Source organism: Triturus cristatus, chromosome 4_1 (genome assembly GCF_964204655.1).
Source record: "Triturus cristatus chromosome 4_1, aTriCri1.1, whole genome shotgun sequence".
NCBI classification, from domain to species: domain Eukaryota; kingdom Metazoa; phylum Chordata; class Amphibia; order Caudata; family Salamandridae; genus Triturus; species Triturus cristatus.
In genome coordinates, this window is record NC_140585.1 from 1,204,747,318 (window position 1) to 1,204,775,229 (window position 27,912).

The 27,912-nt window shown below is 42.8% G+C and overlaps 1 protein-coding gene across 1 annotated transcript in view; it reads right to left on the bottom strand.

The window, feature by feature from the left end:
* CERS5 (ceramide synthase 5) overlaps positions 1-27,912 on the bottom strand; it is a 539,422-nt gene that overhangs the window by 60,843 nt on the left and 450,667 nt on the right. Inside the window, exon 9 of the mRNA XM_085654524.1 lies at positions 8,615-8,771. Within this exon, the coding sequence (XP_085510650.1) occupies positions 8,615-8,771 (157 nt within the window). The remainder of the gene's footprint in view (positions 1-8,614; positions 8,772-27,912) is intronic.

The following is a 27,912-nucleotide window of genomic DNA, read 5'->3' on the forward strand; positions in this document are numbered from 1 at the left end:
ACTTAACAATCCACCTGGTGATCCTTCCCTTAGACATGGGATTACCTTTATAGGGCTGGGAGAAGGCTACAAGGAGCTGCTGCGTCTTGTGAAAAGACTTTGTCATCTATATAATACATGAGAGCATGCTGGACATCAGGTGTGTGGAGCGCCCTCTCAGCTATCCAATAAGGTCACAAAAAAAGACAGCGCTTGATTGTTGTATTAAGGTGGAACATCTTACGTAAGAATTTAGGATGGCTTTAAGAACCAGTGTGTCATAGTGGACCCGGAAAAAAATAAAGGCAAACTTCCAATAAAGAAACTGCAATGGGCATGAAGGACATGTTACTTACCTTTGGTAACGCCATATCTGGAACAGACATGAACTAGCCACAGTTTCCTTACCTTTTAATTTCTCAGGCATCAGACTGGATCTGGAAGATTTTCCTTCAAGCAATACCCCTGCATGCCAGTAGGTGGTGTCGGTCGTCTCTGCGCGACGTAAGCGTCGTCCTCGCTGGAAGTGACATCTGTGTCACCTATATAGGTGCATCCTCGGCGAGCTGAGGTCAATTACTTTTCATGACTTTCATGGCACAAACGTGGAGCCTTGTAGAGTACTGACATTGTTGTGTTTGAAAAAACTAGGGCACTGAAAGGGAACAACCTTAACCCTAGAAACGTGTCCGCAGTGCAGGGAGTATAGATGGGTCGGTAAGGAATCTGTGGCTAGCTCATGTCTCCCAGATAAGGTGTTAACGAAGGTAAGTAACTTGCCCATCTGATAGAGCTATCTGGTTGCAGATTCCTTACCTTTGAATAGATACCCAAGCAATACCATCCCCGGTGGGGGCTGTGTACAAATTCTAAACTAGGAAGTTCTGCAGGACCGCAAAGGGGAAGTGACCGTCCCTGCAAACCTGACTGTCGAGGGAGTAGTGTTTGGTGAACGTGTGCAGCCGCCTGCATCGCTACTTGGCTGATGTACAGGACTGGGACTCCATGTGCAAGTGTAATGGTTGTCGCTTTAGCTCTGGTGGAATGAGCTCTTCAGGAGACTGCTTTTTCGCCAAAGCACAGCAGATCTTGATGCAGAGCACGACCCATTGAGAGATTGTCTGTTTCAGCACTGCCCAACTTTTCTTCGCACCAACATACCCCATGAAGAGCTGGTTGTCCACCCAGAAATCTTTTGTACTGTCAAAGTAAAATGATGGCACTCTTTTTAGATCCAGACAGTGGAGTCGCTCCTCTTCCTTAGAGGGATGTGGAGGACCGTAGAAAGTGGGCAAGGTGACAGATTGTCCCACTTGAAAAAATGTCCAACACTTTCAGAAGGAAAGAGGATCTAGTGAGAAGCACCAATTTGTCTGGAAATATCGTCACGAATGGGGGCTTGGATGATAGACCTGCAGTTCGCTCACCCTCCTGGCAGATTGATTTCCACTAAAAAGGCTATTTTGATGGTGAGCAGCCGGAGGGGGCAATTATGCAGGGGCTCGAAAAGGAGTACACATGAGGAAGGTGAGAACATAATTCAGGTCTTCTAAGGTGGCTTCTCTTTCTGACCGAAGGCTTAGTGATATAGATTTACACCGAAGGGAGACTGCCCCCCTCCCATTCTTTACCTTTTTCCCAATCAATAATTTCAAATACAATTAGTCCTTTGAACTAAGGGGGGCAAATATTTTATATAATCCAAGTCTCCTGTGAGTCAGCCTCCGAGTGTTGCTTTCTCTGACCCCTTGACCCACGCCTTGCACATTGTTAGCTCTTACTCTTTGCCCATTATTGAGCTCACTTCTAACTCTGGTGATGTGTCTACTGTTTCACCCGGTAGCCTTTGGCCTTCTTTGCCAGAGTCTATATTTCCCAGTCAGGTTCAAATACTCATTGAGCCTATCAAATTGCATATTATATCATGGAATGTGGCTGGACTGATATCCAAAATATACCTCCCAGATTGGAATGGTTTAATGGACAAATATGACATTTGCCTCTTACAAGAAACCTGGTCTGTGGATCCTATTCATAGGCAAGGTTATCTCAACTTTTTTTATCCCTGCTATTCCTAGTCTAAGGGGAAGGACTGCAGGGGATACGAAACTCATTACATTGTAAAGTCTGTCAACTTAAAATTGATTCCCATGACATACTGGGTATTCAGTTGGCTATTGGTAGTAACCTGTTGGTAAACATGCTTAATATTTATGCAAGTTAGGCAAGGAAACGGTCGGCTTCAGGCACCCTACAAGCCCTTGAGCTTTTTCTCAACCAACATCACAAACAATATTTTCTTATTTTAGGAGATGATTTCAATCTTACATTTGATCCACTGGACGACCATGATGTGCATGTAACAGAGGATGCTGCTTGGGCAGTCTCTCTTCTAGATATCGAACCGATTCACACATGGACACGCTCTGCAGTCCATTTCAAGGCACTTGCAATTGAGCATGGCCTGAGAGCACTTAATGGCCGTACCAAACCTGATCCAAAGGGTGTCTACACCTTTAACGGGCCCTTTTATACAAGTCGTATAGACTAGAATTTAGTTGATTTGAGAGTATGGCCAACAGTCATTGATATGATGGTGTTAGAAAGAACTGACAGCTACCATAATCCTGTATCTGCAATTTATAAGGCATTTTGTGAGCTCATTCCCTCAGATGGCAATTCACATTCCTATACAAGGGAGGTTGCTTTGACAGGACATAAACGCCATCTAAAATGGCCCCAGATTGCTGCACGTCCAGAAATCTTGTCTGCATTCAAAAAGATCTTCACTTAGTCTTCCTATAGATTGTGGAGGCTCAAGCAAGTGCTCCTGACCAAGTGGTCCTGATTCATGGGGCATTCTTTGAACGTATTTTATCTATTTTTACCATCTCGAATGTAATTCGTAGGAAGAATAGAAGTACAACAATCAAGGTATAACAAAGAATGTTGTTTCATTAAGCCATTCATTAGTCAATGCCAGAAAAACAAAAGTCATGACCCCTATACCACTACTAAAGAAGGAATACAAAAAGGCTATTTCACAAGCCTAAAGTGACTGGGACGAACAGAGGAGGAAGGCCCTTTTGAAAACATGTTTTGCAGGTGATCTTTCCAAATTTTGGTCTTTGGTGGCACAGGGCTGCTTCACAGCCACACAGGATCCGGCCAGTAATGTGGCCGCTTCCGACTGGGTTAACTATTTTGGCAATTTATATTTTGGCAACCCTGTTGGCACCACAGTATCAATAGATATCCTAGCTCCTTCTAACAAGAGCAAAGGTGCACCACTAAAAGATAAGCAAACACACATCAAATTATCAGATCTGTGTCCTGCTTCTGGCTAATCTCATTTACGTGAAGCTTACTTCACTCTCTTAATAATTATAGTGGACGGGATTCGCCATCTTCCTTGCTGATTTCATCCACCATGGACACTCTGATGTTATATTTTAGGAGTGCCTCATTGATGCCCCGAAAAGTCCATCTGTTTGGCTGAAAGGCGTCAGCTGTTCATTTCAACTGGATTGTTTTTAATTTTTATAATAAACTAAGAACTTGAAGAAACATCTCTGGACACGGATCTGATAATTTGATGTGTGTTAGCTTATCTTTTAGTGGTGCACCTTTTCTCGTTAGAAATTCTTAAATTCCAGTATTGGATTGCACCGTGACAGTGGGTGCGCTAACTGTGTGCACACACAACCTTGGGTACTTCTCAATATATGCATAATAATTAGGGATAGAAGGTCAGGTGCTAGCTCTTTGTAGGGTTCCACTGTCTAAGCTTGCTTTCCTAGACATCCTAGCTCGGGACCTATTTCCTAAATTTTCTCTCCTGTAGCAAGGAACTAAAGAGCTTCACTGATTGTTTTTTTTTTTTACTATAGTTGAACTATTTAACAAAACAGGAAAATGTTGACTTCTATAGGTGTCCCTTTAAATGTATTTTAGGACAGATATATTCCACTTTAATAAAAAAAAAATTTGTAAAGTCTTCCAGTGATCCCAAAGATGAAGATTAACAAGTTGCATCCTTTGTTCGAGGAGGCTTTCTGATGGATACTCAATCTAACCGCACATTCCACACCTTTCGAAATCCCCAGGCACCAGATGGATCCAGATTTTTTCCCCGCAACTGCACCCAGGTGTAGACAATAGCACAATCTGACCTCAGTGGCTTCATCTCACTTTCAGAAGTGACATCGCTGTGCCGTGATAGGCACCACCTCTGCACATTGACATCAGTTAACCTAAGTAGTTGATGCCATTGGACACCGATCATCAGTGCAGACCAATAACTGCGACGGGGGCACAATCTAACTTGGAGCATTATTCTATCAAAAAGTCAACTCAGAAGAACATGGAGGAGAGTGGACATTGACAAATGTACAGTGAGATAGACTATCCACCAGAAAGAGCGTTACAGAAAGCAAGTAACTTGTTCCTTTGATGGATACATCTAACTATAGATTCTTTTTGTTTTGAATAGAGACCAATGCAAAAGATGGAAGGTCTGAGGACTGGATTTCACACCAGAAAAGCCTGCAGGACTGAGCGGGCAAAACGGTCCTCTCTACCACCCTGCGAATCAAGACAATAATGTCTAGTGGAGGCAAGGACAGATGGCCATAGACTTCTCTGGAACACCATTGGCTAAGGCCGTATTATTGCCTTAGTTTTAATGGAATAAGTACAAAAGCCCTCTGGAGGCTCTTTATTAGCCAAGGGATAGCAAACTGTATTCAGAGAACAACTCCCCTGGATAGGGATGCCTTTCCCTTCACACAAAAGGGTTGGTTGTCCACTTGGTGCTCCTTGGTTCAGTCGATGTAAAAGCAAAGGGCTCTCTTGGGGTCAAATCGAAGAACCTCTCCTCCTATTCAGAGGGATGTGGCTTAGAGAAGAAAACAGCCCCACAATTGACGGGTAAGCCTACTTTCATTAGAAAGGATGCCCAAGTACGGAGCACTTGCTCACTGATATGACACAGATGAAATCGCAATAAGGCTGATGGTCAAAAGTCTCAATGAATTGCTGTGCATAAGCTTCAAAGGTCAGCCACATCAGGAAGATTAGAACCAAGTTAAAATCCCACTAAGACCCAATAAAAGGTGCAAGGGGAAACACGGACACTCTTTCAAACAATATGTCGTAAATGGTGACTTCAACACGGAGTACTGACCAGGGAAATGTAGAAAAAGTGGGAGGGATGAAAACTGCAATGGATGGACCCTCTTACCACGTCACAAACTTTGCTTAGTGAACGTACGGTACGCTGCCAAGAGGACATTCATAACCTCTACTGATTGGTCAAAGCCACTCAAATGATTCTGTTTAATCTCCACACATACAGGCGTAGGTTTTTAAAGGTTCGCAGATTCTCCCACAAAGGTAGAAGGAGCAGGGGGCAAATACACAGGCTCAGAAGCCCGGAGTAACATATTCAGAGTTCAGCATGGGGCTATAAGAAAAATTCTGTTCTCTCCTGAATTTTAGAGCGCACTTGAGTAGCAGCAATGATGGGAAAGCAAAGAGGAGACCAGAGTCCTACAAATGACAAAACCAGTCTCTAAGTGTGCCTTCAAGTGTTAACTGTAGAGAGCAAAATGCTTGAAAGTGGATGTATCCTTCCAAAGGAAAGCATTCAGGAATTGAAGATACAAAATCCACTTGGATCCATTATCCTTTTTGGTAACTAGGGAATAGTGTGAGTACCACCTGCTGCTTCTCTCCTCCTCGGGCAATACCCCTTTGGCAAGTAATAACTAAATTCCTCTGGCAAGAATGGAGACATGTTCTCTCAAAGTCTGGTCAAAACAGGAGGAATCAAATGACGGGCTGACAATAAAGGGAGGATGTAGCTTTAACAGAACCTGCAGAACCCACTGGTCCATAACAAATTTGTCCAAGCTGAGCCAGTAAACACATTCTACCCCCTCCCTGGATGCAATGATTCTCTAAGGAGCAGAATCAGAGCAGTCTCGCAGAGAAAACTATGGTACACCTCCAGCTGTGATGACAAACTAACACACAAGTGCCCAACGGCACAGATTATGAAGGCTCGGTTGTCAAGGCAGTCATGGAAGACGTACTTTGTTACATCCGTTCAAGCATAGATCACCTGGACGAAGGTGTTCCAAAACTCCTCAGGCAGAGCAAGCAAAATCTTGCATGCCAACCCTAGAGGACATAGGTTTATCTGCTTAGTAAAAAGGCCACATTCAAGGCGTGTAAGCCCTGGCTGACAGAGGAAAATTTCCTCTTGCGATGTGTGTTGATGAGCTTAGATTCTTTAAAGTGCAGTTGAAGGGAAGGCGAGCAAGACCAGACTTTTCCAGGGAAAGATGCAGTCAAAAAAGGATGAGTCTCCTGCCGCATCTCTGTAGCACCACACTAAGAAGTGACTTTCTGGTTGCACTAAACGGGGCTTTGTCCATACTTCAACCCGTGCATCTGTCAGGGCTTACTGTAAGGAAGTAAGGGCTCCCAAGATGAATGGATAGGTTGCAAACTATCAGTGAACAAACTAGTCTTAGTTTCTAAAATAAACAAATGTAGAGCTAGAACCTCAACTGCCCTGCTTGGAACGACAGCAAAGGAAGGATTTTCTTTGGTAGGGAGCCCTATGGGAAGTCTATTTCATTTTCAGGAGAGACCACTTGCATGCTATTGTTCTAGGTAAAGACCTTCATCTGTTTAGTCCAAGTGTAAGTTGTAAGCCCCTGCTGCATGTCCCTGTGTTTCATGAATTTCCTGTACATCTGAATCAGAGCCAAATAAGTCCTTGATATGCTGAAGATACTTGTAGGAGAGGCAAAGGCAGTGCCAGAGGGTCCCTAAGCACCGCTGGCATTTGCCTTGGTAATTTCACAGCGCAAAGCGGATTGATATGTAGCCAAACGTGGCTCCAGATCAGAAATCAACTGTAGGGATAGATCCAGCATCAGCACCTTTGGGACCAATGTGGCATTTGGCAAGGGCAGCGAAGAGTGGTCTGGTGCCAGCATGAGGTCGGGCAGGGCCAAAAGGGTCAGTTGATGCTAGGGAGTGCCATACAGCAGCAGACTGACAGAGGGCTACCCAGGGATCTGTAGAGCTGGAAGGTGCTCCAGGGGATCCAATATCAAGAACTCTTAGAAGGCCTCCTCCTTCTGCGAAGTCACATATGGTTCGGTAAACTCGGAGAACACCTGCTCCAACTGCAGAACGTGGTCGGAAGTTGAAGATCTGTGAAGAGTCGGGCCAAATGTGCAACTACTACCTGGAATGAAAACAACGGTGGAAGGCCTCGCATCAAAACTTCTTGTGGTTCCATAAGGACTTGTCCTTGAACTTCTTCAGCCTGGATCAGGAGAGAGTGGGAAGAAGTCAAGAACTAGGAGACGGAGTGAGCCCATTCCTCTGAGGGCGATCAGCAATGTAAATCTTCACCTACTACTCGCTGATGGCCTGTGGGTGCATCAGGGAGCACTTATTGCATGGTTTTGAATTGTGCTTGGATCCAAGACACCAGAGACTGATGTTGTATGGGTCCATGACAGACATGCAGGGCCAGCAAAACTTGCAACCTGTAGTTGTCAGGGGAGACATCTGTGGCACACTGTCTTCCTTCCACAATAAACTATTTGGGAGGTCAGTAAAGCGCCAAATAGGTTCAGGAGCAAACCTGCAGATCTGAGCTAAAAGAAGTGCAAAAAAAGGAACTGATGCCTGCGCGGAGGGGTGGTGGCTATTTAAGACTCAGCCATTTCATTTGGCAATTCGCAGTTGCAGCAAAGTCCGATAGCACCACCAGAAAGCGTACAGGAGCAACCGCTGCAAACGTTTCCAGATCCAGTCCGGTGCCTGAGGAAATGCAAAAGGTGAGGAATATGCAGGTAGAAGTATCCATCAGAAAGTCAATGTTTGTAAATATTGTGAATTAGCGCACAGTATAATGAGACACTGCTGACCCAACCACAGCAAGACGAAAGGGAACACTACAGATTAAGCCCCGAACAAACTATGGTGTAGGTCAATGAAAATGTCATATTAACAATGCAGGAACTTATGGATGCTGTGGAATAAACTGCTACACAGGACCTAGAAACTGTAGTGAATCAACCACTACAGTACAAAGTAACACTGCTGAATGAGCATCTGGATATGACAAATGTACAGTGTTGAATGAGCCATGGTGCAAGATGAAGGGACACTAATAAATACCACTGGGCAAAACAAATGGATATGGCTAAGAGGCACACTGCTGAATGAATCACTGGATGGGACAAAGACACTAAAAAGAAAACAACGGTGAACACTGTCACACTAATGGATAATGCAGGCTGAGCCACTTTAAGAAAAACCCAAATCTGCCCAGGAATGCATATGGGCACATGGCAACTTTAGCTAAATAAGCATTTTATAAAATAATGGACCAGCATACTGCAGACTTTGATTTATGATCAAATACATCATAAAAGCTTAATATTTGATATCATCTCTAAAAAATGAATTACTAAAATACATTTTAGATTGGCAACATACCAATTTACAACAGAAATGCAGACAGTGTAGCAGCCTAGTGATAGTTTATGGTAAACAAACTAACCATCTATGGATGACAAGGTGTGTAATATATTTACCAACTTACCTTTCCCCTAACCAGGGCCTTGTACGCAATACGAATAATGAGGTAAGACCAGATGATATGAAGGACTTGTAAAACTGATAGGAGACCATTGAAAACCCACCAAGAAGGATAAGGACCAATTAACTCCCAACTCTCGAAGAAGGTGGTATTTAAAATCCTGAAACATAGAAACACATCTTACTCGGTCAGCATGAAGCAAGGTCTGGCGTTTGTAGAAGCTCATTTTAATGACAATTAGCAATGGCAATAATCTTTATACTTACATTGAAGGCCAGCTCAGTCATCCAACTACACAGATGCCTTTCTTAGACATACATAGATGTCTTGCCTAAAGCACAGGTTTTCCAACCAGTACACATGTTCATTTGAACATGAAGGCATTCAAAGTCTGTATACCGTGGGTCTGTTGTACCCCAAATTCTACATATATGTTGACTGTCAGTCTTCACCAAAGGGCAACCCACGCTGTATACCAGTGATACTCAAAGCGCGGCCCTCCTGACCTTTACATGCGGGCCCCCCTGGCGAACAACAGCATGAGATGATGTTTAGTTGCCGAGCACCAACTTATAGAAAAAAATGTTAAATAAACAGGGAAGCATTTATTAACCTGCAAATAAATGCTTGCCCGTTTATTTAACTTTTTTTTAGACCACCCAACACACTCACTGACCCACCCATCCCCTCTACTGCCACCCTGCTGGCATCCGTGAGGCCCTCGGTCACACCACAGACCGTACTTTGTGGCCCCATAGCAAATGTTTGTGAGTACCTATGCTGTATACCATCTGCCAACAAAAGACACTATGTTAGAAAATAAAGGGTCCGTTCTTGCTCACCTTAATAGCCCATTAAGTACACCAAGTAACTTTTCTATCCTGTACAATTCACAGCCTACACTACCTTCTATAATTTGTCCACAGAATCATGCTGTACCAGGTGGCAGAAAGAATGTTCACAAAGGTCGGCGGACCACACCCTCCTTGGCCAACGCGGGGCAATGAGAATAAATTGGGTCTGGTCTTAACGAATCTTCCTCAGAACCAGAAGAACCAAGGTTATTTGGTGTAGGGGTGGTCATATGGCAGCTGAAAGCACCCTCTCGAATGAAACACAATCCCCAATGCTCCCCATGACAGATGCTGGAGGGCGCAGTACTGCTAGCACTGAGCATTTTCCAAGGAGATGAACAAGTCCACCTGAGAAATGCCCCACTGGGTAAAAATGCCCTGTGCTACCTCCAGTAGAAGACACCACTTGTGATTGGAAAGATAAAGTAGACTCAGACTGTAAGCTCTGATATTCAGAGACTCCCCTAGGTGATTGGTGAAGAGTCAGATTGCTCGCTTGTGTGCCCAAGACCACAGTTTCAACGATTCCAGGCACAGGAGGAGAGACCAGACATCCCCTTGCTTGTTGATATATCACATCACTGTTGTGTTGTATGTCAAGATCGGGATGAAGGGAGGAAGGCCCTGAGCGCCAGCCAAATCACCCGCAGTTCCAACAGGTTGATGTGAAGAACATGTTCTTTCAAAGACCAGAGGATGCTGAACTCCAGATTCTTTAGATGAGCTCTCCATCCTACGTTGGAGGCATCCATCACTACCGTAGTCCTGGCCAGAGGAAGAGTGAAAGCCATCCCGCAGCTCAAGTTCGCCTCATTTCCCCTCCAAACCACTTCTGCTGCAGCACCAGGGGAGATCACAATGGAGTCCGACAGGTCTATCCTATACTGTAACCACTGCCTGTGGAGGCACCACTGCAGGACCCTTATGTACCAACGTGCATGCGTCACTAAGTGAATGCAAGAAGCAAGCAGACAGATATCTTAGGACTCTCAGGAATATCATTCATGTGCCTTGCTGAAAAGATGGAACCATCTCCTAAATGTAGCTGATCCTTTGCAGTGAAGGAAAGGCACGGAGAAGTGTGGTGTACAGTCCCGACCCAATGAACTGGAGTCATTGCAAGGGCCACAGTTGACATCTGTGCTTGTTGACTGAAAAGCCCAGGTCTCACAACAGGGATGCTGTTGAATGCCGATGGCGCATCACCACCGATGGCATAGTAGCTTTGACCAACCAGTCATCCAGATATGGGAATTTTGGGATGCCCAATCTTCTGAGACTGGCCGCCACCACCACTGCTATCACCTTTGTGAAGAGGCAAGGTGCTGATGTCAAGTCAAGGGGAGAGTACCGCACATTGGTAATGTGTAGAAGAGACCACAAATCGCAAGTACTCCTGATGTGACTGCAGGATAGAGATGTGGAAGGATGCATCCTACTTGGGCACAAGAAAGTAACTCACGTAACATCCTTGGCCATTTTCGTGCTCTGGCACTAACTCCATAGCTCCTTTCCGTAGGAGTGCTGCCACATAACATTTCAGTATGGCAAGGTGGTCTGCAAGTGTGTTGGGGGGAGAAGGCAGAGAGAGAAAAGAGTAGGAGCCTGAAGGAAGGGGCGACTGGCCTGAAGGAATGGCCTTCCAGGCTTGGAGAAAGCAGGACATGTGCCCTCCTCACAGGCTCAGAGTGGGTTTGACAGAGCAAAGTAGGTCTGCTTTCCTGGTGGTGCGGAAGACGAGGAGGAGAAATGTTGCAGGGCAGATCTATAGCCCTTTCCTCTGGTTCTACCTCTATATTGTCTGACGAATTGATTAGGTTGTTACTGGGTATTTGGCTGATATTGCTGTCGGTGACGAAAGAGAACTTCTCAAGAAGCCTCAAAAGCATTGAAACAGGGAAAAGACTCTTGAGGGAGGAGGCAGTCGGAGATCAAAGAAGTGAGTCGCAGCTTTGCTGGTTTTAAGCGCTTCAATACATAATCAGCCTTATCACCAAAAAGGTGTGTTTCATAGGATCCATAAGATTCGCCTGGATGTCTGCTGAAAAGTTAGATGTATGTATTTAAGCATGTCTTCGAATGGAAATAGAGGTGCCCATCAACTGAGCTACTGAATCAGCTGTGCCCAATTTTGATTTAATGTTGTTCTGGGAGGCATTGTGAGCATCATGAATTACTTACTGTAAATGTTTCCTCATGTCTTCTGGAACATGAGGCAGCAGCATGTGTGCCATATCCCATAAGGCATCTTATAACATACCAGGAGGCAATATCTCATTCAATTATTCCAGGGCCATGCTCTCCGCTGAGCTCTTTTTGCCCCAGGTTTCCAGGCACTTAGAATCACTGTTAGTGGGTGCTGTCGGGAAGGCTTCTCTTGAATGGCCTATAGAGCAGGATGTTTGTATGACCAGACTCTCCGGTGAAGGGTGAGTTGATAGCGAAGGCGGGTTCACATGTGGAAGGCGATAATACCGAACAACAAGCTTGTTGACCGATGGAGTGGAAAAGGGCTTCTCCTACACTGCCAAGAAAGGCTGTAGAATGGCCTTGTTGAAAGGGAAGAGAGGTTCTGCCGCAGGAGTAGATGGCTGGAAGACCTCAGTGAGGTTGTTGGTCTTGGTTTCTGTAGTCCAAAGCTGCATGTCCAGCAGCATTATGCATAACTTTGTGATGGGAGAACATGTCAGCAATTGGTAGCCATAGCTAGCTCAGGAGAGGTGTCTAGACCACTGGCAGAAGATAGACCTTGAAATTCCTGAGCCTGATTTCCAGTATTCCAGTAAGGGTACATGTGCAGAGTGTCGTCGGAGTCCATACCAAAAAAGTCATGGAGTCAGTTTCTATACTTCTCTTCCTCAAAGAGATGTTGGGCAGTGCTACAGTAACTGTTCTGCAGAGTGGTCTCAGGCTGCAACGTCAGTGATGCCGTACCCGGCGCTGAAGGTGATGGAGGAGGAAGGGGCACAGTCCACGCATGAAGAGCTGAGGCATCGTATACTGGAGACACTGGGCACTAATTGGCATAGGAGCCAAAGGCATGAACAATTGGAATATGAATGGAGCCAGTGAATCTGAAGTGGCATCAAAGCCCTTGAGAAGAGCGAATACATAGCTTTATGGAACGCTGTTTGGTACAAGCCTGGCACCAGAAACTCCATAAAGGCTAGAGCCAGAGGCTCCAGCAGTGAAGATCCTGGCAATGAGCTGTATAGGAAGGTCTGAGGCCAATTCAGGTCTACTGAAGTCACCAGAGCGGGCCGCTTGGAGGGGTGGACCACCAAGGTCAAGTCGATTATCTCCGGCTCAGAGGACAAGGGTCCTGTGGGAGATGGAGCGACGGGGTGACTTACCTTTGGAGCATTTCTTCTTTTTGACTCTAAGATGAAGATGGGACCTGGAGCAATGCCTCGAGTGCTTGTGGTGTTGACAGGCATCTCTAGCTCTGGGCATAAAGAGCTATGCTTCTCACTGTTTTGTGGCCTAGGGGTGAATACGTTGACAGAAAGCAGAGGCCTGTGAATAATGGTCCAACCCCAGCACTAAAGTCAAACAGCGTGGGGGTCCATTAAGGACATCTGTCTCAAAAATCTTACAGGGTTTGAAACCCAATTTCTTTTGGGAGGGGGGGGGACATGTACTTCAATGGTTACAATTTGGGTGAGAGCCAGCTCTGGAACTGCGTTGAAAGCATAGAAAACAGGGACACGACGGAGTTCGCCTGGGTGGGCGCAATTTGGGTCCTTGATGTCACTAGACACCACTTCCTGAGTTGATACAAAGCCAGCGTTCCCTACCAGCGATGTGAGAGCTTTGAGGTTTCTGGGTTCAGTTTGACATCTGGGGTTGTTCTACAGGTGAAGAATCTGCAGACAGAAGTATCTATCAGAAAAATGCATTTATATTTTAAAACACTGATTATTACGCTGCTGGGTACACTTTCTTGAAGCAACTAAATGTACATGAATAATTGTGATTTACAGTTTTAAGCCCTCTACAGGCTTGGTGGCATTCGAGGACAATGTGCAGATTAGGGAAACACCACAAAAGATCAGCAAATAAGTGCAGGGAGAAAAGCTTCGTTTTTGCTTTAGTACTTTGATTTAGGAGTGCTGCCTGAAACAGAGTAAAATTAGCCAATAATGGAGGCTACTAAGCCACAACTGTGGGGCGTGTAGTTGTTTGCTACTGGTGTCCTGGATACATCCTACTATGGTGTTACAAACTTTGAGAAGTACATAATTTCTGCACTCGATTAACAGGGTAGTGCGGTGATCAATTTAAGGCTTCTCTGGGAGGTAGAGGGGGTGAAAGAAAGCATAAAAATTCAATAAGGAACCGACAAACTATCATGCCACCAAGTGGCCGAATTTTATGGCAAGACCGGAGGCTAAGATTATGCAATCCTCTTTATTGCCGCCACCCACAGCAGCATTGTTAGAACATAGAATACAACAAACATTCTTTCCAACATATCAAAGATCTGGAACCTCCAATACTCTTCCTTCTTTTTTGCTGCTGCCCGTGAGTTAAGTAATGAAATCTTTGGCTCTCATTTAAAATGTAAGTTTGAATGCGAGAGGTTAATTTATTGTATGAAGAAACGTTTTAAATATGCCAGATTAATAAATAATGAGTAAGAAGGATAAGTAAAGATGGATGGTGTAAGAAAAACGTTTAAATTAGGAGTAAAGAGATATTGAGGGACGTTTTCAATCAGAAGAGTATGTTTTAAAAATGACATGCGAGGAAGGTTTAAGGATGTTAAGTAAGGGACTAGCGTTACAATAATGAACGATGGGTTTATTTAAAAAATAGAGACAGAAATGTATAGAAAGTAATAAACATACGATGTTTAGAATATTAACGAACGAGGTGTAGAGTTTAAAACGAACGAGAATCTGAGGTTTGGTTGGATTTAATTTTTTGCATGCGGAAAGAAGAGGATGAAAGTTTATTTTTAAAAAAGGCTTACCGTTGGTGTGAAGGGGCGCTAGGGGAGCGTCATAGGAGTGTGCGGCCATATTGGGTCGGGTTAGGGAGTAATGCGCAAGTGAAATTTGGCACGCATGCGCGAAGTGCGAGGGGAAAGAGTGTGTCGAATACGCATGCACGGAGCACGAGAAGGTAGCGAGTGAATATCGCACATGTGTAGAGCTCGTTGTAGCGAGGTGAGGGAGAATTAGAAACAAAGTGAGGGAGACATTGAGAGGAAGAGAAGGCAAACGGAGGTGAAAGGTAGAGGAAAAGTAACATTAAAAAAAAAAGATTTGGGTTAAATATTACATTTTGAAGAAAATAAATAAATAAATAAATATGTCTGGGGGGAGTGATTGTGCTACAGGGAGTCAGAACATGGAGGAAAGGATTACTTTAATGTTAAAAATTTTTGCGAATGATTTGGATTCGAAATTAGAAAAGAAATTAGATGAATTTAGAAGAGGAGGTACACTTTCTTCTCAGGAAGAACATTTTTAGTCGGCAGGAGAAGGGCCAATAGTGGAAAGGAAAACAGGGAAAGTAAGTAGGAAGAGAAAGAATATAGAAATGGAAGTGTATAAAACAAAAAGAGCAAAGGGCGCATGCCCAGACTCAGGAATTCGCAAAGGTGCGAAACATGGTTGTGTTGAGGACACGCAAGGTGACCTGGATAGAGGTCAGAATGGTAGAAGGCATACTACCATTATTTGTGAGGAGTCTTCGGGTAGTGCGGAGATAGAAATAAGTTGCTCATCAGATTTTGATTCGGAAGTTGAGGTAGTAGGAAAGAGGAAAGATGCAGAGAATAAGTCAAAAAATAAAAATTGAGGCGGTATTGAGGTTAAAGATCCCTTGGGTGAGTCGATGTTCGACCCAATGTTATTGAAACACCCATTGTCACCTGAATGGAGCCCGGCTCCACATGTTGCAGAATATGTACAATTATGGATGAGGAAACAAATACCAAAGGACGTGAGGTTAAGGCTCCGTTCAGAATGTCCAAGGCCAAGTTTGCAAAACAAAATAGTTATGACGCCGGAATTGGACGCAAAGATAATTGCGTTTATAGGCAAAGGTGGAAGAGACCCTAAAAAAGGTCTGGATAAAGGACTAAGAATGTGCCAAGACAGGATTTTGGATCTGACAGGTCCAATAACAAAGATATTTGACATGGCGGAAGATGCTTACATTGGGAAAAAGAATTTGGATGTAGAAGAATTAAGAGAGTGGATCCAAAGAGCAGTATGTTTATTGGGAAATGCAAATACTGCTATTTCAGTGGTGAGGAGGAAAAGTATTCTCTTAAAAATAGATCCAAAATTAGCAGAATTAGCAAACAATGAAGGCGGAATGGAAGCTAATGGGATGCTTTTTGGAGAGGAATTTATTAAAGAAATGAGTAAATATGTGGGTGCATTTAGCTCACTACAGAGATCGCAAAGAGAAATTAAAAAAGTATTTGGAAGAGTTTTTGGCGGGGCCGGGAGAAGTAGAGGTCGTTTTCCCGGCCGAGGCCAAGGCATCACAAGGGCCTCTTTTTCAAGGGGATTCAGGCCATACTACTATAATTACCAGTTGCAGTCTGGATACCAGCCAGGGAGTTTTTACCCTCAAAGAGAAAGGAGAAGTTCAAAAGCGAACAGAAGAGCGAGAAGATCAGGTAAGGAGAGACCGTTTTGTTACCCATGTAAGATTGGGCGGCAGACATGCCCAATTTTACGAGAAATGGAGTATGTTAACAAGGGACCCATGGGTTCTACAAACGGTTTTGGGGTATTGAATAGATTTTATAGAACAGCCGAGACAAGATCATTACCCAAGAATGATAAAATTCGATACAAAAATGTCAGATTTGGTAGAGGAAGAAGTGAAAGAATTGTTAATGAAGGGAGCTATTGTGGAAGAAGTGGAAGTGTGTGCAGGTTTCGTAAGCAATATTTTTCTAGTGGAAAAGAAGGGGAAAGGTATGAGACCAGTAATAAACTTGAAGAATCTGAACGATTGGGTGGAGTATCATCATTTCAAGATGGAAGGTATGCATATGTTGAGAGATGTTCTTCAGACAGGGGATTGGATGACTCGATTAGATTTAAAAGATGCATATATGATGATTCCAATCTGGGAGGAGCATCAGAGATTTCTAAGGTTCAGATGGGGAGGAAAGTTGTGGAAGTTTGTTTGTCTTCCATTTGGTCTATCATCAGCCCCATGGTGTTTTACGAAAATGTTGCGTCCAGTTGTAACTTACCTCAGGGAGAGAGGAATAAGGGTAATTATTTACTTAGACGACATTCTGATTATGGATCAAGAAAAGTGGAGAGTCATACGAAATTAGCAATAGATCTTTTGGAGAATTTGGGTTTTATTGTGAACAGAGACAAGTCTTGCCTTTCTCCGAGTCAAGAAACTCAGTTTCTAGGATTCGTGATAGACACTGTTCAGGGTCAGTTGAGATTACCTATGGAAAAGATAAAGATAAGGAAAGAAATTTGAAGGGTCTTGTCTATGGATGTTATATCTTTGAGAATGTTGGCAAGGATTGTAGGTCTGTTGTCATTAACAATTCAAGCTATTTTTCCAGGTCCTTTGAATTATCGTGCACTTCAGAGATTGAAGGGCAGTCATTTAGACGTGGAATGAAATATTCGCAGGAGATTAACCTTTCTGGGGATGCAAGATCAGAACTTGTCTGGTGGCTGAAGAATATGGAGGCATGGAATGGGAAAGCAATTTTCGGATCGAGTCCGGAGTTAGTTATAGAGTCAGATGCAAGCTTGTCTGGTTGGGGAGCTCGCTGTGGTGCAAGTTCGACAGGAGGTATGTGGACTGTAGAGGAAAGCAGGTTACTCATAAATTGTTTGGAATTGTTAGCAGGGTCTTTTGCTGTGAAAAGTTTCACGAAAGGGAAAGCGAAGTGTTCAGTATTGCTGAGAATGGACAATGTCTCGGCGGTGAGATACGTGAACAAGTTAGGGGGTCCGAAATCAAGGGATCTAGCGAAAGTTTTTGGGGATTATTGTCTGGATCAGAATGTATTAGTTCAAGCGGAATATATACCAGGTCAGAAGAATGTACAGGCGGATTGGTATTCAAGGAATCAGACGGATTCAAGCGATTGGATGCTTCACAGGTCAGTTTTCTCGAGGATAATGGATTTGTGGGGCCCTTGTTACGTGGACCTGTTTGCGAACAGGTGGAACAGACAGATGGAGAAGTTTTTCAGTTGGCGTCCGGATCCAGAGTCTGCTGGGATAGATGCTTTCAGGCAGGATTGGAGGGGCCTTCGTCCTTATGCTTTCCCACCTTTTGTGTTTTTAACCAGAGTGACTGTGTTAGTGCGCAGATGGATGGAGACGATGGTGTTGATAACACCTCTTTGGAAATCTCAGGTTTGGTATCCCATTCTTTTAGCGATGTCAATAGATTGTCCAATTCGTCTTCCGAATTTCCCGGAATTTTGAGAGGAGCACAGGGGGAGTGTCACGAATTGGTGCTTTCAGGTCAATTGATTCTAATGGCTTGGAGAATTTCAGGAGAATATGGGAAGTGCCAGGACTTTCGTATGAGGCTAGTCAAATTATTAAAGAATCCTGGGCTCCGGGAACAAGGAAAATATATAGATTGGCTTGGCAGAAATGGTTACGCTGGTGTTTGGAGAGGGATTACGATCCCGTTTCAGTGGATGTAGTGTTTGTAGTAAATTATTTAGCATCTTTATTTACTTCAGGTTTAGCATATAGAACCATTAATGTACACAGATCAGCTATAGCAGCTGGACACAAACTGATTGATGGGGTAACAGTAGGACAGAACGTTTTAGTGAAAAGATTAATGAGGAGTATAAGAGTTTGCAAACCACCAGTGGATAGGTATTCTTCTACTTGGGATGTTTCAAAGGTTTTGGAGTATTTGGAGAATTTAAGATGTAATAGTGGTCTAGATTTAAGAGATTTAAGTGGGAAATTGACAATGCTTTTGTGTCTTATCTCTTTTAGAAGAGTCTCCGATGTCAGGGCTTTAGATGTAGGGACAAGAATTTTTAATCCGGAAGGTGTTTGTTTTTATTTGTGCAGAAGAACAAAGACTAATTCCGACAGCATTTTTTATCCATATTTTGATGCACGTGAAAGATTGTGTGTTGTTCGTTGTTTGAAAGAATATGAGAGGAGAACATCTTTTGTTCGTCCTGGGAATGAAAAACAGCTGTTGATTTCATATAGGAAGCCTCACAAGGGTGTATCGAGTTCAACCTTGGCTAGATGGGTGAAAGAGATAATGAAGAATGCAGGTGTAGATGTGAGTAGATTTGGTGCACATTCAGTAAGGAGTGCATCTGCGTCTAAAGTTTTTATGTTGGGAGGTGCATTACAGGATATTCTTAGAAGTGCAGATTGGTCTAATGACTCTGTTTTTCGGAAATTTTATTTTAAACCTGTGACGCATGCAAGTTCTTTGTTAGTTGACAGGTTTTGAACTTGCATAATCTTAGCTTCCGGTCTTGCCATAAAATGTAGATTTTCATCAGCTTTGATGGACAGAAAATCTGGATTTTATTAAAGACACGGGGGCTAATATTATCCCTCCTCACCCTTCACTTGTTGGTAATGTTTTGTTGTCTTTCAGCTCGTGGACAACAATGAATAAGAAGATGGATCTTATTTACGTCTGAAGTTGTTTGGAATCCTGGATGTTAAAGGAGTTATTAAGTTTGGAATCCTGGATGTTTTTGGACTTATTAAAGACTTATGTATTCGTTTAATTGCAGCATAAAAGAAGGAAGAGTATTGGAGGTTCCAGATCTTTGATATGTTGGAAAGAATGTTTGTTGTATTCTATGTTCTAACAATGCTGCTGTGGGTGGCGGCAATAAAGAGGATTGCATAATATTAGCCTCCGTGTCTTTAATAAAATCCAGATTTTCTGTCCATCAAAGCTGATGAAAATCTACATTTTTCAATATAGGAAGGATGCTTGACCCTCTATAAAAGGCGTAGTTGCTCCTTTTGTTGTTAGAAAAACCTCGGAAAGTCTAGGTATCCCTATTGATGGAGTTCCTGGTATGGTTAGAAATGTAACTAGTGGGATGTTATGGGAGTAATGGCCCTACACCCTCTGTAAAGTCAACATGTTTCAGTTCTACACTCAATGGCCCATGGAGTCCCGGGCTTTCATCAGTACTAAAGGTATATTTAATTCCGACCCAAATATGAGATTATACAAAGTGCTCCCTGGAATATTGTCGAGCTCACCCTTGTTTTTGAGGACCAGGATGAGAATCAATGATGAAGCATGCCACTAATAGAGTGGGTGAGGGTCTAACAACAAAAGTAGCAATTGTGCCTTCTATACAGGGTCACGCATCTTTCATATGTTACCATTTTTGCCTACTTAGTGGTGATATAATTTGTAGGATGTTGGTGTCTAGTTGAAGTGGGAGGACGTACACTACTTATCTCCTCTTCTCCCACCTTCTTGGATGTTAACCAACATTACCAACTAGGATACAGTGAAGTGATATCTCAAAACTCAATAGTCTTAGTAAAAAGAAAGTACTTTAATAAGAACTTCAATCACACAGTAAAACTCAAACTATTCAAAATGCAATGAGGCTCTCACTAGGGGTTGTTATTCCAAAATACAATTCCTAGTTTACGCCCTCTAAAGCACCCTCTCACCATTTTAGGAGAATCTTTTGTGTCTTTGGGACTTCTACCCAAGAGCAGGCAGAGGCATAAATTAGGCATATGTGCAGTTCACTGGGCTTCTACTCCTGCTGAGTATTTCGTAGTTTAGTTCACCAGTTTGTAACCAAAATGTGATGAAGTAAAACTTAATATTCCTGCTTCATACACCATGGTCTATGGGTCTAGCTTAGGCTTTTGTGTGTGAGGCTCTGTTCATGTTGCTGCAGTCATGAGACATCAGCAGGTGATTTCCCGTCCAGCCTCTCAGCAGGAACTTTGTTGACACAGGGGGAAAAAAACCACAGGACTTGGGCCATGCCGGATGATGAGCTCAGCAGTTATTTTTCATGGCAGATGCAGTCTAGGGGCTCTTGTTGCGGACAGTTGTGACTTCCGGACAAGGATCACACGGAGTGTTTGCATGGCATGTGAAGATTTAGGGCCAGAATCTGGCTTTCATAGCTCCTCTACTGGAATCGATTGACTTCTGGTAGGGGCAGCACCAGGCTATCAAGTGTTGCAGAATTGCTGGATGTCACATGTTTATTTCAAGCTTCATTTCTGTTAGCATTCAAGATATATAAGGTAAGTTACTTACCTGTAATCCTAGTTCTCTTCCAGGGCTACCCTCAAAGTCATAAGCACTAAATATTCCCGTCCATGCGCGGGGACCCCGGAAAATATATAAAAATTGTATATGAAAACATATATATATATATATATATATATATATATATATATATATATATATATTCTCACTGAAAAAACCATAGGTTTCAGAGACGTTATAGTTAGAAATTAGCATTTAAAAAACCTTAAAAATTCAAAGAAAAAACCATAGGTTTCAGGGGTGTTCTAGTTAGCTGGCCATTTCACTCATACAAAACCATAGAAATTCCTCTGTTATAGTTAGTTCTGCTAACTATAACTTGCGCGCCCGCAATGCACTGCTGATGATGTCACATATTGCATCATTCATGACATGGTCAGTGACATCACTGATGACATCATCCACGTGACAATCTGATACACCTCATCATACACTAGTATAACCTTTCATCACTCACTGTAAAATACAGAGTACCATATTTGAAACCATTGACACACCAATACCAGTTACTACATACCCACTCACTGATTCCTAAGTCTACACACACACACAACTACCCATTCAACAACAGAATCATTTATACATGCAGTCCATAATTAATAGAACACTATCAAATGCACTTATACACATATATAGACATTGACACATCAGCAGTCATCTTAGTCGGTTATGCAGTCATCCTACTCATTCATGAAAAAAATTAATCACACTTACATTTACTCACTTACACAATTATCCAACAACACCTCATTTATTCAAACACATAGTAACTCATGGTTAATGTTAAAAAATCACCATTACAATTATACACTCATTCATATAGTTACTCTCACAATCAAGTGCTAATTTTTAAGTGTGATGTTAGTTATACCTATTTTTTTGTACTAATTTTCTACAGTTTTGTAACAGTTTATTTAGAAATATTTTATTCATTAAATAGCATTATATATTTTTTCTGAAAATTGCCCAAATTTTTTAAAAAAAAATTCAAACTGAAATATTGATTAATTTTCTTGTTTTCATTTTTTATTTTAAATGTATATTTTCATTAAAAAAAAAATTCCAATTTTTTTTCGGAGTCGCGCACTCAAAGCGTACACATCACGGTGGGTGCGCGCATTTTAGCCGCCATTTTAGAAAAGTCCTGAAGGATCCGCGTACGGTGTGCGACGGCTGCGTGTTTTCAGTTACATCATATACATTTAATATTACGTGATGTGCGCGATTAGTATGCGACCAGTTGCGACCCATGCTCCCGCGCATTTGCGACACATGCGCATTACGGTACGAGATGCTTGCGCGGTTGCGGGTCCCGCGTGACGTCCTATACGTGCTGGGCGCGCGACTCCCGCAAAAAAAATTATGATATGTATGTGTCTTTAATATACATATTAGGGCAAGAGATTATCTAAGATATTCATAAAAATAATAGATTTGTCCTTATAATAATCTTTTTTTTCGCGAAGTCGGGTGCGTGCATCGTGAGTGCAGAGAACCAGGTCAGCATAGCTGCTGTAGAGCTAGAGAAACCGGGTCAGCAGAGCAGTTGTAGAGCCAGAGAACCAGGTCAGCACAACTGCTCTAGAGCCTAAGAAGCAGGTCAGCAGAGCTGCTCTAGAACCAGAGACCCAGGTCAGCAGAGCTGCTTTAGAGCCATAGAACCAGGTCAGCAGAGGTGCTCTAGAGGCAGAGAACCAGATCAACAGAACTGCTTTAGAGCCAGAGAACCAGGTCAGCAGAGCTTCTTTAGAGCCAGCGAACCAGGTCAGCAGAGCTGCTCTCGAGTGAAAGAACCAGGTAAGCAGAGCTGCTTTAGAGCCAGAGAACCAGGTCAGCAGAGCTGGTTTAGAGCCAGAGAACCAGGTCAGCAGAGCAGCTCTAGAGCCAGAGAACCAAGTCAGCAGAGCTGCTTTAGAGCCATAGAACCAGGTCAGCAGAGTTGCTTTAGAGCCAGAGACCAAGGTCAGCAGAGCCGCTTTAGAGCCAGAGAACCAGGTCAGCAGAGATGCTCTAGAGCCAGAGAACCAGGTCAGCAGAGCTGCTGTAGAGCCAGAGAAACCAGGTCAGTAGAGCTGCTTTAGAGCCAGAGAACCAGGTCAGCAGAGCTGCTCTAGAGTGAAAGAACCAGGTCAGCAGAGCTGCTTTAGAGCCAGAGAACCAGGTCAGCAGAGCTGCTTTAGAGCCAGAGAACCAGGTCAGCAGAGCTGCTCTAGAGCCTGAAAAACCAGGTCAGCAGAGCTGCTTTACAGCCAGAGAACCAGGTCAGCAGACCTGCTTTAGAGCCAGAGAACCAGGTCAGCAGACCTGCTTTAGAGCCAGAGAACCAGGTCAGCAGAGCTGCTCTAGAGCCAGAGAACCAAGTCAGCAGAGCTGCTCTAGAGCCATAGAACCAGGTCAGCAGAGATGCTCTAGAGCCAGAGAACCAGGTCAGCAGAGATGCTCTAGAGCCAGAGAACCAGGTCAGCAGAGCTGCTGTAGAGCCAGAGAAACCAGGTCAGTAGAGCTGCTTTAGAGGGAGAGAACCAGGTGAGCAGAGCTGCTCTAGAGGGAGAGAACCAGGTCAGCAGAGCTGCTCTAGAGCCAGAGAACCAGGTCAGCAGAACTGCTCTAGAGCCATAGAACCGGGTCAGCAGAGCTGCTTTAGAGCCATAGAACCGGGTCAGCAGAGCTGTTGTAGAGCCAGGGAACCAGATCAGCAGAGCTGCTCTGTAGCCTAAGAACTAGGTCAGCAGAGCTGCTGTAGAGCCAGAGAAACCAGGTCAGCAGAGCTGAGCTGCTTTAGAGCCAGAGAACCAGGTCAGCAGAGCTGCTCTGTCTCTGACTGTCTCTGACTGTCTCTGACTGTCTCTGACTGTCTCTGACTGTCTCTGACTGTCTCTGACTGCTCTCTACTACTCAATCTCTACTACTATCTCTCTAGTAATCACTCTCTGCTACTTCCCACACTCTAACACACTCTACTTCCCACACTCTAACACACTCTACTTCCCACACTCTAACACACTCTACTTCCCACACTCTAACACACTCTACTTCCCACACTCTACTTCCCACACTCTACTTCCCACACTCTACTTCCCACACTCTACTTCCCACACTCTACTTCCCACACTCTACTTCCCACACTCTACTTCCCACACTCTACTTCCCACACTCTACTTCCCACACTCTACTTCCCACACTCTACTTCCCACACTCTACTTCCCACACTCTACTTCCCACACTCTACTTCCCACACTCTACTTCCCACTTTACTACTCTCTACTACTCACTCTCTACTCTCTATTACTCACTCTCTACTCTCTTCCTATCTCTCTACCTCTACCTCTCTCTCTACCTCTACCTCTCTACCTCTACCTCTCTCTACACGCACACATATGCACATAAATATATGCATATATATGCATATGCATTTATATTTATATATGTATGTGTGTATATATACATACATATATAAACATATATATAATCTGCATATCTATATATATACATATATGCATACATATGTATGTTATGTACATGAAAGTTTGAAAAACACTAATACAAGCAAAGCTAAAAAGCCACCTAATTACAGACAGAATTGCTTTAACTTAAACGAGGGCGAGACCTATTGCATTTTCAATAGTTGTTTACTTTGGTTCCATCAAGAAGGCATTCAGATGTGTCATACATTTGCCATTAATTCTGAATGGTAGCACTCTAGTTGCTCATTACATCACTGTAGTAAAGCTACTGCTCACCAGGGAGGTCTGCTGCTGGTATTCAAAGTGCATGTTTCAGTCTGCATGTCAGAATTTTTTAATGAAATAGAAGAGGATTTGAGAAGTCAAAATGTGCCCTAATTTTTATTTCTGCAGCACTAATCATAATTTCTATGGCAAAATGAACCCCCTCATTTTGTTCCTTTGCAAATTAAATGTTTTAAGTGTTACCACTTTATTCCATTCAAGATGGCTTCAGGTGTGCCATACGTTTGTCATAAATAAGACTGTTAGCGCTCTAGTTGTTCTTTAGAACACTCTGGGACATTCTGTCATTGGGCTATACTTGGGCTACATCTGGGTGATAGTTGTGCTACATTTGGGCTCTTTTGTCTCTGGTGGCCATCTTGGGAGATATTTGTTATGAAGTTTCCTAATTTCCTCATTTACTACAGTCTCCTCAGTAGGAAATACTTTCAGGTTTTTTACTTTGATTCCATCAATTAGGCATTCAGATGTGTCACACATTTGCCATAAATTTGGAATGTTAGCACTCTAGTTGCTCATTAGATCACTGTAGTAAAGCTACTGCTCACCAGGGAAGTCTGCTGCTGGTATTGAAAGTTCATGTTTCAGTCTACATATCAGAATTTTTTAATGAAATAGAAGAGCACTAATCATACTTTCTATGGCAAAATGAACCCTCTCATTTTGTTCCTTTTTAAATTAAATGTTTTAAGAGTTACCACTTTATTCCAATCAAGATGGCTTCAGGTGTGCCATACGTTTATCATAAGTAGGACTGTTAGCGCTCTAGTTGTTCTTTGGAACACTCTGGGAAGCTGCAGTAGAACACAAAGGAATCAACTGACAGTCTCTGCCCTTGTTGGATGTACATGTTTTACTGAGAATGTCAGACTTCATTCTCACATGACTGAGAAAGATAATGTTAATTTACAGAAAATATGCTCTCAGTTTAGCTTATAGACCAAACCTCTTTAGGAAAAGCATGAGAAAATAGTTTTCTCTCAAACATGATTCATGATAACCCAGCAGAAGGCTTTTTCACATGGTAAAATCACCTTAGAACATACCACAGTTCCTAAAATGAGCATGGTACCATCAACAAATGATTTATAATGTGACTAAAGTCTTAAAACCTTCTATTAACTGCAATGCTTTTTAATGAGGTGCTATCATGTATATTGGTCCCAAGATGGCTGCCAACACTTCTTGATGAAGTGCTGACAGCCAATCAGATCTCACGATGAGATGTGTGGTTATCTGATGGTTTCACAATAATTGTTTTGTCATTTTTCAGATCCTGAATGGCTTTCTTTTGATTGTAATTTGTTGGAGGAGGTACATTGACGACCTCTTCATTATATGGAGAGGGTCTATGGAATCAGCTGGACAGTATATTTCCTCATTAAACATCAATGAATTAAATCTTCAGTTCACAGGAGAAATGAGCACCACAGAGGTGTCATTTCTAGGTTTGCGAGTATTTGTAGAGAACAATGTGATACACACTGCGCTCTACAGAAAGAAAACAGCTGGGAACTCTGTACTACATAAGAAGAGTAGCCCCCTGCAAGTTTGATCCGGAGCATCCCCTATGGGGAACTATTTCGAATCAAGCGGAACAGCTCAAGGGAAGAAGACTATAAAAAAGCAGCAGGAGAAAGCCTTCAACGCTTTAGAGCGAGGGGATATCTCAATGATATTTTGAAGACAGCAGAAGTTAAGGTAGCACAGCAGAACAGGATTGAACTTTTGAGTCAGGAGAGTACCCAGATAGATGGAACTAATACTGAAAATAAATTTCGAATGATCACCACCTACTCCAATGCTGCACGGGAAATAAATATTTTTCGGAGCAATTGGAGAATTCTTAAATCGGATATCATTATAGGTAAGGACTTACCTATGGAACCTAGTATAAGCTTCAAAAGAGCTAGATCTCTAAAAGATCAATTGGTGGAGAGTCATTTAGAAACACGCAGATCAAAAACAGGTCTACAGAAACTTCATGGCTCTTTTCCTTGTGGCAAGTGCAGAGCATGTGCCACAAGCAAACGAGTCACGACATACAAAATATGGAATGATGAGAGAGAGAGGCGCATTATGAAGTTAATGACCTGTAGTACCCCATATGTGGTTTATTGTCTGGTATGTCCATGCAGTTTACGATATATTGGGAGTACCATTAATCCTGTGAAGATGCGGATTTTGGAACATCAGAGGGCAATAACTAGTAGAGACACGAACTATCCAGTTGCACGCCACTTTGCAAGAAGACATAACAGTAATAGATCTCTATTACAATATTTCTGTTTAGATCACGTCCCAAAGAGTATTAGAGGGGGCGATAGGGAGAAGTGTCTGAGGAGATTAGAATCTCGTTATATTATCGACCTTCAGACGGAATACCCAGGGAGGTCTTAACAGTGGGGAAGAACTTGCAGTCCATCTATGATAAACAGGAATATCTAATATCTGATAATTGTAACCTTCATCCGATAAGCGAATAAGATCATTGTATGAATACAGGTAACAAACATAAAATGACTTGGACTTCTTATAGAATGAATTATAATAGGCATAGGAAGCCCTGGGATGCACGTAACGTATCGAAAGTATACACACAAATATAAAAAGCCCATACAGGGCAATATGACATCTAATAGAATGCGCAGGAGGAATATCAACTCATTCAGAGTATAATAGCGATGGGATCAATTGATACCGAAATGCCATGCGCCATAACTATCAGGATTGAAATATAGATCCTAAACAAACTGTGGCGAAGTAATGATACATATGGTGCATCAACCTAAGAGATTTAGGTAATTTAAGTTAATGAATCATCTATTCAATGTATATATATTGACATGTGAACGACAACATGTTCAAAGATGGCGCTCATAGTGGAGCAAGAGTCCTTTGTTTGTTGTAATGAATTTGACATGTGATTTAAGTTGCCATGGTAACGGCGCCCGTCAACATTGACGAAGGCTGACGCCGAAACGAGTTTGTTGTTAAATTTATCTCGCAAATAAATCCAAAGCAGATTTAACCTAACGTGAGTGCTGGCCCTAATTTACTGAGAAGTAAGGAGCTGGAGATATAGCGGTTTGCCACCGCTGGACCGGGCACCCGCTCACGAGTGCAGTAACGAAGGCAACACACGGAGCAGATATATATATATATATATATACATATACGAACAATAATTTTTTCACCAATCAATGCAGCATCTCAGAAAAAATACACACAAGGCAAAGCAATGCTCTGAAACCTTGTCTTTGCAACATACACAAAAACCTGGAGGACCAAGAGACACTTGATCTGCCTTTAACAAATAGCAGAAAAGTAGTCCTGCAAAGAAAAAGCAGGCATTGTTAGCCCATAGGATACATTGGAAACTTAACAGCATAGAAAATGAAAGCAAATGTAAAATATCAAAAAC